Genomic DNA, 12,684 nt, shown 5'->3' on the forward strand with positions numbered 1-12,684 from the left:
AGTGCGCCGACTGTTTGTTTGAAGACAGGAGGTACTTCGTTTTGTCCTCGTTCACCACCAGACCCATTCGCTTTGCCTCTTCATCCAGTTTGGAGAAGGCAGAACTAACAGCGCGGTTGTTAAGGCCGATGATGTCAATATCATCGGCATACGCCAGCAATTGTACGCTCTTATAAAAAATTGTGCCTGAGCGATTAAGTTCTGCGGCTCATACGATGCTCTCCTACATCAGGTTAAAGAAGTCACACGACAGCGAGTCACCCTGTCTGAAACCTCGTTTGGTATCAAACGGCTCGGAGAGGCCCTTCCCAATTCTGACGGCGCTGCTGGTGTTGAGCAACGTCATCTTACATAGCCGTATTAGTTTTGCGGGGATACCAAATTCAGACATCGCGGCATACAGGTATCTCCTTTCCGTACTGTCGAATGCAGCTTTGAAGTCGACGAAAAGATGGTGTGTGTCGATTCTCCTTTCATGGGTCTTTTCCAAGATTTGGCGTATTGAGAATATTTGGTCGATGGTAGACTTTCCAGGTCTGAAGCCACACTGATAAGGTCCAATCAGTTGGTTGACGGTGGGCTTCAGCCTTTCACACAATGCGCTCGCTAGAACCTTATAGGCGATATTTAGAAGACTAATCCCGCGGTAATTGGCACAAATTGCAGGATCGCCCTTCTTATGGATTGGGCAGAGCACACTTAAATTCCAATCGGCAGCCATGCTTTCATCCGACCATATTTTGCATAGAAGCTGATGCATGCACCTTACCAGCTCCTCGCCGCCATATTTGAATAGCTCACCCGGCAGTCCGTCGGCGCCCGCGGCTTTGTTGTTCTTTAGCCGCGTTATCGCTATTCTCACCTCGTCATGATCGGGTAGCGGAACGACAATTCCGTCGTCAACGATTGGGGTATCGGGATCTTCACTTTCTCGGTGACATGCGCAGCTGTCACTGTTTAATAAGTTCGAGAAGTGTTCCCTCCATAATTTAAGATTGCTCTGTACGTCAGTCACCAGTTCGCCGTCTTTGTTCTTACAGGAAAACGCCCCGGTCTTAAAACCTTTTGTAAGCCGCCGAACTTTCTGGTAGAATTTTCGGGCGTTGTTCCTGTTGGCCAGCATCTCAAGCTCTTCGCACTCACGTATTTCGGCCTCTCGTTTCTTCTTTCGGATAATACGTCTCTCTTCCTTTTTCAGCTCTCTGTAGCGATCCCACATGGCTCGCTCTATAGGCGGCATCCTTTCTTTCTGTGGCAGCATGACATTCCTCGTCGTACCAATTGTTTTTTGGGGCTCGCCGGAATCCGATTTCTTCTTCGGCGGCGGTACGTAGAGAACGAGAAATGTTGCTCCATTGTTCGTGGATGCCGGTTTGTTGGGCAGTACTCTCTGAGAGCAGGAGCCAGAGACGGGTGGCGAATCTTCTGACCGTCTGTTGTGATTGCAGCTTTTCGATGTCGAACATTCCTTGTAGACAGATGCACGTTTTTTGCTGCACAGAGGCGTGTGCGCAGTTTGGCTGCAACAAGGTAGAGATCTGAGTAGATGTTGGGTCCTCGGATCGTACGTACATCTAATACACTAGAAGCATGTCTTCCATCTATCACAACATGATCGATCTGGTTTCGTGTTTTTCGATCAGGAGACAGCCAGGTGGCTTGGTGGATCTTCTTATGCTGGAATCTGGTGCTGCAGACTACCATGTTTCGGGCCCCGGCGAAGTCGATCAGCCTCTGTCCGTTACCGGATGTTTCGTTGTGCAGGCTGAATTTTCCGACTGTGGGACCAAAAATTCCCTCCTTGCCCATCCTGGCGTTGAAGTCGCCAAGCACGATTTTTATGTCGTGGCTGGGGCAGCGCTCATAGGAGCGTTCCAGGCGCTCATAGAAAGAATCTTTGGTCGCATCGTCCTTCTCTTCCGTCGGGGCGTGGGCGCAAATTAGCGATATGTTAAAAAAACGGGCTTTGATGCGGATTGTTGCGAGACGCTCGTCCACCGGAGTGAACGACAGTACTTGGCGACGAAGTCTCTCTCCCACAACAAATCCGACACCGAATTTGCGCTCCTTTACATGGCAGCTGTAGTAGACGTCGCAAGGTCCTATGGTTTTCTTACCTTGCCCCGTCCATCGCATCTCTTGGATGGCAGTGATGTCAGCCTTTACTCTCACGAGGACATCAACCAGCCGGGCAGAGGCACCTTCCCCATTAAGGGACCGGACATTCCAGGTGCATGCCCTCAAATCATATTCCTTATTTCGTTTGCAGGGGTCGTCATCAGTATAGGGAGGTCTCATCCGAGGTTTTGTACATCCTTTAATTGGAGGGGATTTTTAAGTGGAGGGTCCCAAACCCAACGCACAACCAGCTATCCTGGAATGTTTCGCCTTCTCACGTTAGCTCACTCCCGAACGGGTGTTCGGAAGCTACCCAGAGGATACGTGGGCTAATCCCGACCGTTGTGAGCTGCTTGAACCATATGCAGAAGAGTCGTCCTGGCCATTCCCAAGTGAATGGCGATCAGTAACTTTCCCCACTTGCGTGGACTTCTACACGTGGAACCATCCTCCATTTTATCTCCTTCTTCCAAAATTGCGTTTTTCTCAAGTGTGTTTTTTTGTTAAAATTGTTTATAAGTTAGTTAAAGATGTGTGACAAACGCAATAATTTCTGCTACATTTGCGGTTTATTTGTTGATAAACAACATCGCCGTGAATTAAAAACAAATATTATCGTGGTTGGAGCATACAATCTTCACTTTGAGCGCAATTATAGTGAAAGTCGCTGGTATGAACCAGAATATATATGTTCCACGTGCTCCATATCACTAAAAAAGTGGAAATCTAGTCAGTGTTTTCAAGATCGATTGCCATTCTCGAGCCCATTGGTTTGGCATCATCAAGTCATTCACAGACCAGAAGACTGATACTTTTGCCAAACCAACCTCCGAGGTCAGCGCTTCGAAACACGTAACAGTATAAAGTATCCCGAAGTGCTAACTGTTACGAAACCATCTTTAAGAGAAAATTAAAACAAGCTAACTGAAGTAAAAAAAGTAGATGATTCAAGAAGCGGTGATAACAGTTCATCTAATAGTTCACATAGTGATGAACCTTTTATCACAGCTGCGTTAGAATCAAAAGAGCGGCATTTTGTTTCGAATTCAGATATGAACGATTTAGTACGTGATCTAGAACTCTCATACAGACATGCTGAGGTTTTGGCATCACGATTAAAACAATGGAATCTTGTAGAAAATGATTTCAAAATAACATTAACAATGAAAAACTCTGAGCGGACTATTTTCAATAACAATTTTGAAATTGATGGCGATGACCAAAACCTTGCTTATTGTAAAGATGTTGAAAAATTGTTTCAATGCTTTAACACGGAACATCAATCGAAAAATTGGCGATTATTCATCGATGGATCGTGCAAAAGTGAGTATTTCATCGATTTTACGCTTTAAAAAAGAAAGATTTCTCTGTAAACATAAGTCCTGAATTTGATGTATGCTTTTTGTCAGGTTTAAAAGCTGTGTTATTACAACGAGTTGCCATCCGTGCCTTTGGCATATGCTACTGATATGAAAGAGACATACGAAACTTTGGCAAAAATCCTTAGGGTGATAAATTACCCAAAACATGAATGGGAAATCGTCTCTGACCTCAAAGTTTTAACGATTCTTTTCGGAATGCAAGGAGGTTACACCAAATATCCCTGTTATTTTTGTGAATGGGATAGTCGTGCAAGCAATCACTATGACCGAAAAGAGTGGCCATTGCGAAAGTTTTTCAAAATCGGAAAAAACAATGTTGTTAAAATTCAATTAGTAAAAGCTGATAAAATCATATTACCGCCCTGCACTTGAAACTCGGCTACATGAAGCAGTTTGTGAAACGTCTAGATAAACACAGTGAAGCTTTTTTACACTTAAAAACGACTTTCCCTAATCTGAGTGATACCAAAATTAAAGAAGGTATTACATTTCAAATAAAATGAAAGTAGCAAGTAATCGTCTGAAATAAAAACATTTTTTTAATTATTAGCAAATTTATGTGCATATTCCATGGAAATATAACCTATTGTATTATTGTATAAAAAATTTTTCGTTATTGTGCAGGGATATTCGTTAGACCGCAAATTCGCAAAATCATGAAGGATGGAAATTTCACTGAGAAACTGAATCCGGTGGAAAGAAGAGCATGGATGAGTTTCATTTCTCTTTGTGAAAACTTTTTGGGGAAAAAAAGAAGTGACAACTGCGTTGCCGTCGTGGATGAATTTTTACGGGCCTACGGAGACATGGGATGTAGAATGTCCATCAAAATTCACTTTTTGCATTCACATTTAGACTTCTTTCCGGAGAACCTTGGAAAATTCAGCGATGAACAATGGGAAAGGTTTCATCAAGAAATTGCGTCAATTGAAAAACGTTTCCTCGGAAAAAACAAAATACATATGTTGGCGGATTACTGTTGGTCGCTCAAACGCGAGACGAGCGATTCTTCTTTAAAACGACGAAGGTCGGGTAAACATTTTTAGAAAAAGTTAGGTATGTAAAATCAACAAAAAAATTTATATAAAAAACAGTATGATTGTTCTTTTTACTCCAAGTCAGAACAACTTCATCCCAATTTTCAAAGTTGACAAAAAATGTATGACCAATACATTGTACACACTGCAATACACATGATGGCCCATATTTTCTATTAACGAAAAACTAGCGTAGTTTACGCAATTTTTGTCCGATTATTGAAAGTAATACATTAATTTCTTCGTTAATAAATGCACTCAAAGAATATTAACAAACATCTTTAATTTTGTTGTAAAATTATGCAATAAAAAATTGTTAAAGTTAAGAAAAGGATAAAAAAAAGCACTTTCTCCAAGTTTAATCAAATAAAAATCACAACTAACTAGTTTGAATAATTACTTGTTGAACATCATTTGAAAGGTCTGACAATATCATTTTCAAAACATATAAAATATTGAAAATCGGTGAAAAAATGACTGAGATATCCGTAGATTACAGCGCAAAGTCTGAAAAACGGTTTTTTATAAATAAATAAAAATTGGAGGGTACAAAAAATATAACAAAAATATTTTTATGCATTATTCGACCATATAAACAACCTACAGTGTGTAATTTATCAGGTGTATTTTCAGTGTTGCACGGTGTAATGATTGTATGGATATTACAACAAAACCATTTCATACAATATTTCAGAAGTCCATATCAACATGGAAAAAGTGGTCACCTGGTGATTCAGGACCTGGTGGTCGCATTTCCGGATCGGTTTGTGGCCTGGATCCAAAGTACTGCGACTCACCAGCATCTATAGCACCCTACGAATGGCCAGACGATATCACTAAATGGCCCATCTGCCGCAAGACAAACACTTTTTCACAACGTTTCCGCTACAAAGATAATACTGCAGAGCACATGGCTTGTGAAGTGATTGGTCATCCGTGTTGTACCGGAGCCTATGGCGAGTGTCGCATTACTACCCGCGAATACTGTGATTTCGTCAATGGATTTTTTCACGAAGAGGCTTCGCTGTGTTCGCAGGTGAGTTAAAATATATTAATCCCAGGGGGGTTGGGCGTTATTCAAAAACGCAACACTCATTTTTAGAACCAATTAGACGCAACATGTCGTCGAAAGGTCACAGGCCCGGCGAAGTGTATTTTCTTTGACATCACATAAAATAAATTACAGCACAGTCCTACACAATTCACTTGTTTTATTGTGTTTATTTTATACAAGTATATATTTCTAAGCTAAAGTTTAGATCTTTAGCATAATGATTTCATATGCGAATGCATCTTGTGAGTGTCTTAATAAATTCATAATTAGTTGTGTGCACATTTTCAACGAACATACGATTTCTTCTTAATTCGCAGTATGGGGCTTGAAGCAAAAATAGATCAGCGATTTACGAACAGTTGCTATTATAATTTAAAAGATTATACACGAATAAAATTTACAAATATATTCTTCTATCTTCCAAACTCTGCAATACGAGTAGTTTATGCAAAGCAAATTTTGTAAAAATTCTTTGAAAGTTTTCAATTTTGTTATTATATAGTTGATAATACGGATTCCAGATTAGGCAACAGTAATCTAAGTGACTACGCACTAACCATAGATTCTGCGTTTTGAGAGTGGGCCTATATGCGATCCTTATGGTATCCCTGACTAAGCATTTATTTATATTTGCGATTTCAGTATAACTATTTGAACAAAAATTTTCTATTGGCTAGGCAGCTTGGAAAAAAATCATAGTAACTGTACCTAGAGTACCTGATATACGAAAAGCACATAGTTTTTCCCAAAGAATAGCTGAATTATAATTATCAAACGCTTTAGAGAAGTTCATATAGACATCCAATGGAATTTGATTTTCAAATGCGGTTATTATTTTATTGGTGATTAAAGCTAAATTTGTGCAAGCTGATGTTATGTGAACAAAATATTTTGATGAATGGATATGAAGCTATAATCGAAATTAAAGTGTAAGTCTTACAATATAATAACGAAATATGCATGTTCCAGAGGAGATACACTACTCTCAATAAAATGGTGTTAACTTTTTAAGGTCTAGTGATCAAGATTGAACTGTAATTTACTATGAGCTATGCTCATATAAATAACTCTTGGGGTTCTTGTGGTGGCTCATAAAAAATCCGATATCTGTACTTCGAAATTTAAAATCCCAAATTACCAAAATAAAATACCGAAATTTACCACCTTAAACAAAAGGTAATATGTGTACCAAATTTTATTGGCATATGCACTGACGGACGAACGGGCAAACATGGTTAAATCAACTCTTCTCAGCCTTTTGATATCTATATATCCTGTGATATATCACAAATAGTCTAAAGTTCTCAAACGGCAGTTCCGAGGTGGCCACGATTACCGAACTAACAAAAAATATCTATGTATTGTGGCATGGGCTGTGTGGCATTGTGCACTATCCTACTGAAACCAAAGATCGTATAAGTCTATGTCTCCAATTTCCGGCCACAATTGTTCATCATGCCTTTGTAGGGTTCACCGTTGACAGAAAATAATGAAACATATGCAACAATTTAACAAACGCAAAGAACCACTAGCTATTACATTAGACAACTTCATTCAAAAGCTCAAAGTCTACTCATACAGACTACGCAAATATACAGAAGCAGACACAAGATGGAAACAAAACACACAATTTAAATACAGTGAAAAAACTTTTTACAAACATCTAACACAAGACCAAAATCCACTATGTACAAACCCGCCAACAAAACAGAAAATACAAACATACTGGCAGGATATCTGGTCACATTCCACACAACACAACAACAATAGCACCTGGATAAAACAAGAAGAACAAACATAACAAAACCTAATACAACAGGAAAATATTACAATAACCCTTTCAGAATTGGAACAAACCCTCAGGAACACTCATAACTGGAAATTCCCAGGGATTGACCACATACATAACTTTTGGTATAAGTCAATAACATCTTTACATTGCAAACTTCTCACATTTATTAACAGCACACTGCAAAATTCGTTATACCTTCTATCTCACACAAGGCATAACATTCATTAAACCTAAAAACAGCCAAACCGATAACCCAGAAAACTACAGACCAATAACATGTCTTCCTACTCTCTATAAAATCATAACATCACTCATATCACACAAAATATACATACACCTCATAGACAATAACATACCAAAAAATGAACAAAAAGGTTGCAGGAAATATAGCCACGGATGCAAGGATCAACTCATAATAGACCAAATAATCATACAGCAAACAATAAGAGAACAAAGAAATCTCCACACATGCTATATAGATTAAAAAAAGCATTTGATAAAATACCGCACAGCTGGCTAATAAAAGTCTTAAAAATATACAAAATACATCCCAGTTACTTACTTTTTCTTCAAAAAAATATGACAAAGTGGGTAATCAACATTCACTTCCAAACTCACTCAAAAAATATCATCACAGATAAAATAGCAATAAAAACAGAAATCTTTCAGGGAGATTCCCTAAGTGCGTTATGGTAAAGTAAGTGCGTTAATATAAAAGATCACGAAACGAATCTACATAAAATAAATCACCGACTATATATGGACAATATAAAACTTTATGCAGCAACGGAGTCCGAATTACAAAGACTCATAAAAATCATTGAACAATTTACAACAGGCGTGTGTATGGAGTTTGGACATGATAAGTGCAAATCCCAACATATCGAAAAAAGAAGATGGAGCAATAAAAATACAATAGAAACACTAAATAACGAAATATTACAAAACATGGAAGAAAAAGAACTTTACAAATACCTAGGTTCTCTTCAAAGCATCAAAATAGACCACACCACAATCAAAAAATAAATTACAAATGCATATCTAACACGGCTTAAGAAAATCACAAAGACCTTTTTAAATTCAAAAAACCTTTTCAAAGCAATAAATACGTATGCTATACCACTACTAACATACTCATTTGGCATCATCATATGGAGTGACACATATATAGAAAATCTAAAAATAGCCACCAGAACAAAGCTTACAAAATATCAAAAACACCACGCACATGCATGCAAAGAAAGAATAAGAATACCCCGAAAAGATGGTGGGAGGGGGCTAATAGATATCCAGCAGTTACATATAAACCAAATACAAAATCTAAGAACATATTTTTACTCACAAACTACAACCCTTCACACAGCAATAACCCAGCAGACAATAACCTAACTCCTCTTAATCTACATCATCGCAACCACATCAGACGTACACCGACAATAGAATAAATTAAAGAAATATGAAAACAAAAACAACTCAGTGACACAGATATAGAAAATCTTAAAATAGCCACCAGAACAAAGCTTACAAAATATCAAAAACACCACCCACATGCATGCAAAGAAAGAATAACAATACCCGGAAAGAAAGAGGGAGGGGGCTAATAGATATTCAGCAGTTACATATTAACCAAATACAAAATCTAAGAACATATTTTTACACTAAAACCACAACCCTTCACACAGCAAAAACCCAGGCAGGCAATAACCTAACTCTAACCTAAGGAAACAAAAACAACTCCACGGAAGCACCCACACATAATTGAAAACAGCAATATTGACAAATCCAATAGTTATTCTTGGCTAACCCAGGGTGAATTGCAACCAAAAATATAAGGGCTTATTTTAGCAATACAAGATCAAATAATATCTACCAGAAATTATCATAGATATATAATAAAAGATCGAATTATTATATCCGATAAGTGCCGAAAATGCAATATACATGTTGAAACAATAGACCATATAACATCAGGTTGTCCAATATTGGCGGCAACATATACATGGAGCGGCATAACATAGTAGCTAAAATTATTCACAAAGAAATACTTCTAAATCTAAATATTCAAGAAAACACTCTGTCATACTATAAATACACGCCAGACACAATAGTTGAAAACGATACATACAAAATCTACTGGGATAGAACGATTTACTCTGACAAAACATTAGCATGCAATAGACCATTGCGTGGGATAATAATAATAATAATAATATATGTTAAGATCGCTGTTGATCAAATTTCGTGAAAGTGATGAGTCCAAAAAAGGAAAGACGTTGAAAAAAATATAGATCCGATGTAAGTAGCATTGAGATCAGACAAAAGCACGCCTCCAACTTAACTTAAATTATAATTTTTTCGACTTATTCATTTTCACCATCTAGGCTCACCTAAGACAAAAATTACCCTGTAAGGCGAGGTATTCGTAAATGAAAGTGTGTTTAACTAGTTACCCTGCACTGGATTGGATGCTATTTTGCAGGCCTCTTTTGTTCTTGACGTGCGAAGAAAAACGCCTGTATCCGCGCCCTGCCACTTGTGCATGTGATGCTCTTATTCTCTATGGGATACTTTTGACCTTGATTCCAGGTTACTTAAACCAGTAAAACCTTGTACCTTTTGGTTACCGCGACCGACTGCGTTTACTGCGGATTACTTTCCCCACTTAATTTTTTGGTTTTAAATCTTTCGTAAATAAAAGCAAAACTGCGCATCAAATAAGAAGCACACTGAGTTCTGTTCTCTCCTGTCACGTCTTTTTTCATGATTTGGCCTTACCAGGCTGTTGCATTTTCTCGATACCGACAATACAAAAGCATGTAGAAATAGTATATGAAAATAGTAATAGTATATGACTTTGGTTTCTGTTGACAAAAGCATACCTTTACATACGTTGCCACCTTGTTCTAACATTAACGCCACCCCAAAGCCTGTCTGCCGCTGTGCCAGTTCCCAAACTTGTGCACAAAGTTGCACAATTGTCATCGCATCGTCGCTAACTACATTGCTCTGGATTGGTAGATTAAAGGCACCAGTAGGCAGTTCCAGAATAAGCGTTCCCAACGAACCAAAGAATTCTTCACATGTCGCTTAAAATAAAAGATGCATTTCAAATGGGAGCAGATTGACTAGATATCGATTTATAAGGTGCAGGTGCTGAAATAGACCAGTCCATGACACATATTTTTAAACGATTCCCACGATTTAAATTATTTAAATACTAAGCTCCTAGTGTCGTATAATACGCAATTAAATGATCTGTTCTCACGTCATGTGTAATACATGGTTTTGCATTTATTCTTTCTGAAATTCACCGAATATAAATTAGTGGTTTCAAACTTTCATTCTGTGGCAATGTTGTGAAAGTGATTTCACTTTCCAGTAGTAACTTGCTGGATAACTGCTGGCGAGCCTTCTTGCTAATAGAGTTTAAAATGTATGTGCTTATAAACAAGCGATGGTAATATTACAGCGGCCACCGTAGCCGAATATGTTGGTGCGTGACAATCATTCGGATTCAAGAGAGAACGTAGGTTCGAATCTCGGTGAAACACCAAAATTAAGAAACATTTTTTTCTAATAGCGGTCGCCCCTCGGCAGGCAATGGCAAACCTCCGAGTGTATTTCTGCCATGAAAAAGTTTCTCATAAAAAATATCTGCCGTTCGGAGTCGGCTTGAAACTTTAGGTCCCTCCATTTGCGGAACAACATCAAGACGCACACCACAAATAGGAAGAGGAGCTCGGCCAAACACCCCAAACGGGTGTACGCCCCAAATATAATATGTATATTAATTTCATAATTAACATACTTAGCAGGAAAAATCGTGTCACTTACCTAGTGCATTTCATACGTTCCTTTCTTTCTCATCGCCAGATATCTTGGTTTATGTGCTTTATTATTTATTTATTAAAGAAATGAGTCTGTATCTGTAAGTCTGTTATAAAACATCGCTGGTGGAAGTTATAAAATTCGAGAACAATTACTTTTATACATCCAAAAATGATGAGTGTTGGAAAAATCTAGTCGCGTAATCGAAGAAAGTTATGGGTTATATTAGAGAAATATAACACTTATTAAATCTTTTTTTTTTTTATTCAGATACATTGAAAGATCAAATTGGATCAAAACACAGATTAGGAACAGAAAACCTCTTTACATACATACATATGTATCTCAGACTTGTTTATACAACCAATAAAAAATAGTACAAATTAAAAAATAAGAGTTTTTGTTTTTTTATTTTTATTTTTTTATTTTTTAAGACAACAACTAGTCATGACTGACCAACGAGTAACATAATATTTTAAAATCAATACATTCTATTGAATATTATTAAGCATGAGCTACCAGTTCAAAAGGTTTTGTACTCCTCAATCGTCTTCTTAGATTGCTAGTATTAAGCAAATTGCTTGCTCCTTGATTTGGGTGTAGGCGAAGTCTTTCCTGGTGAGACGCTGCCAATTTGTTAATTTCTGCGGTGATGGTCGGTACGTTTAAGTCACGATGAAGGTCACTGTTTCTTATGTACCATGGGGCATTTACTATAGTTCCGAGTATTTTATTTTGGAAGTGCTGTATGACTTCTATATTGCTTTTCTTTGCACAACCCCATAGTTGTGCACCATACATCCAGACCGGCTTTAGTATTTGATTGTATTCGGTCAGCTTGCAGTGAACAGACAGTTGCGAGTTTCTGCTCAGGAGCCATTGGTGGTTTCGTAATTTCATTTCTAATTCATCTTTTTTCATCTTGATGTGCTCCTTCCATTTAAGTTTCGCGTCCAGTGTCATACCGAGATATTTTGCTGTATTTGAGTACGATACTTGATTGCCGAATATGCATATTGGGGGACATGTAATTTTTTTGGTTGTAAAGTTAATATGTGTAGATTTTGAGTTATTCAACGACATTTTCCATTTAGTAGTCCAAGCCGCTATTTCATCGACAGCGTTTTGAACTTTTCAACAGTAAGGATTGCAGTGTCATCTGCAAATGTGGCTATGAATTAATCTCTAGGTGAAGGCATGTCGTATGTGTAAAGTAAGTATAGGGCAGGTCTAAGTATGCTGCCTTGTGGAACCCCTGCTTTGATTGGCTTTAGATCAGAAAATTATTTTCATATTTTTTTATGCTAGCGCTGCACTACTTTTAGTTTGTATAATAATTTTATTGTTATGTAAACCTTTATAAAATAAAATAAAAAAATAAATAAATTTTCATATTTTACTTGAAAAAATCTGTCTTGTAGGTATGACTCTATAATGTCACAGAAGTCAGGTGGAAGAATGCTTCTAAATTTT

The 12,684-nt window shown here is 37.7% G+C and overlaps 1 protein-coding gene across 2 annotated transcripts in view; it reads left to right on the top strand.

Annotated features, from left to right (window-relative positions):
* LOC128869398 (inactive rhomboid protein 1-like) overlaps positions 1–12,684 on the top strand; it is a 114,668-nt gene that overhangs the window by 87,886 nt on the left and 14,098 nt on the right. For both annotated transcript variants that reach the window (XM_054111948.1, XM_054111949.1), the window contains exon 3: positions 5,232–5,573. In XM_054111948.1, the coding sequence (XP_053967923.1) occupies positions 5,232–5,573 (342 nt within the window). The remainder of the gene's footprint in view (positions 1–5,231; positions 5,574–12,684) is intronic.

The sequence above is a fragment of the Anastrepha ludens genome, chromosome X, assembly GCF_028408465.1.
Source record: "Anastrepha ludens isolate Willacy chromosome X, idAnaLude1.1, whole genome shotgun sequence".
Classification (NCBI taxonomy): Eukaryota; Metazoa; Arthropoda; class Insecta; order Diptera; family Tephritidae; genus Anastrepha; species Anastrepha ludens.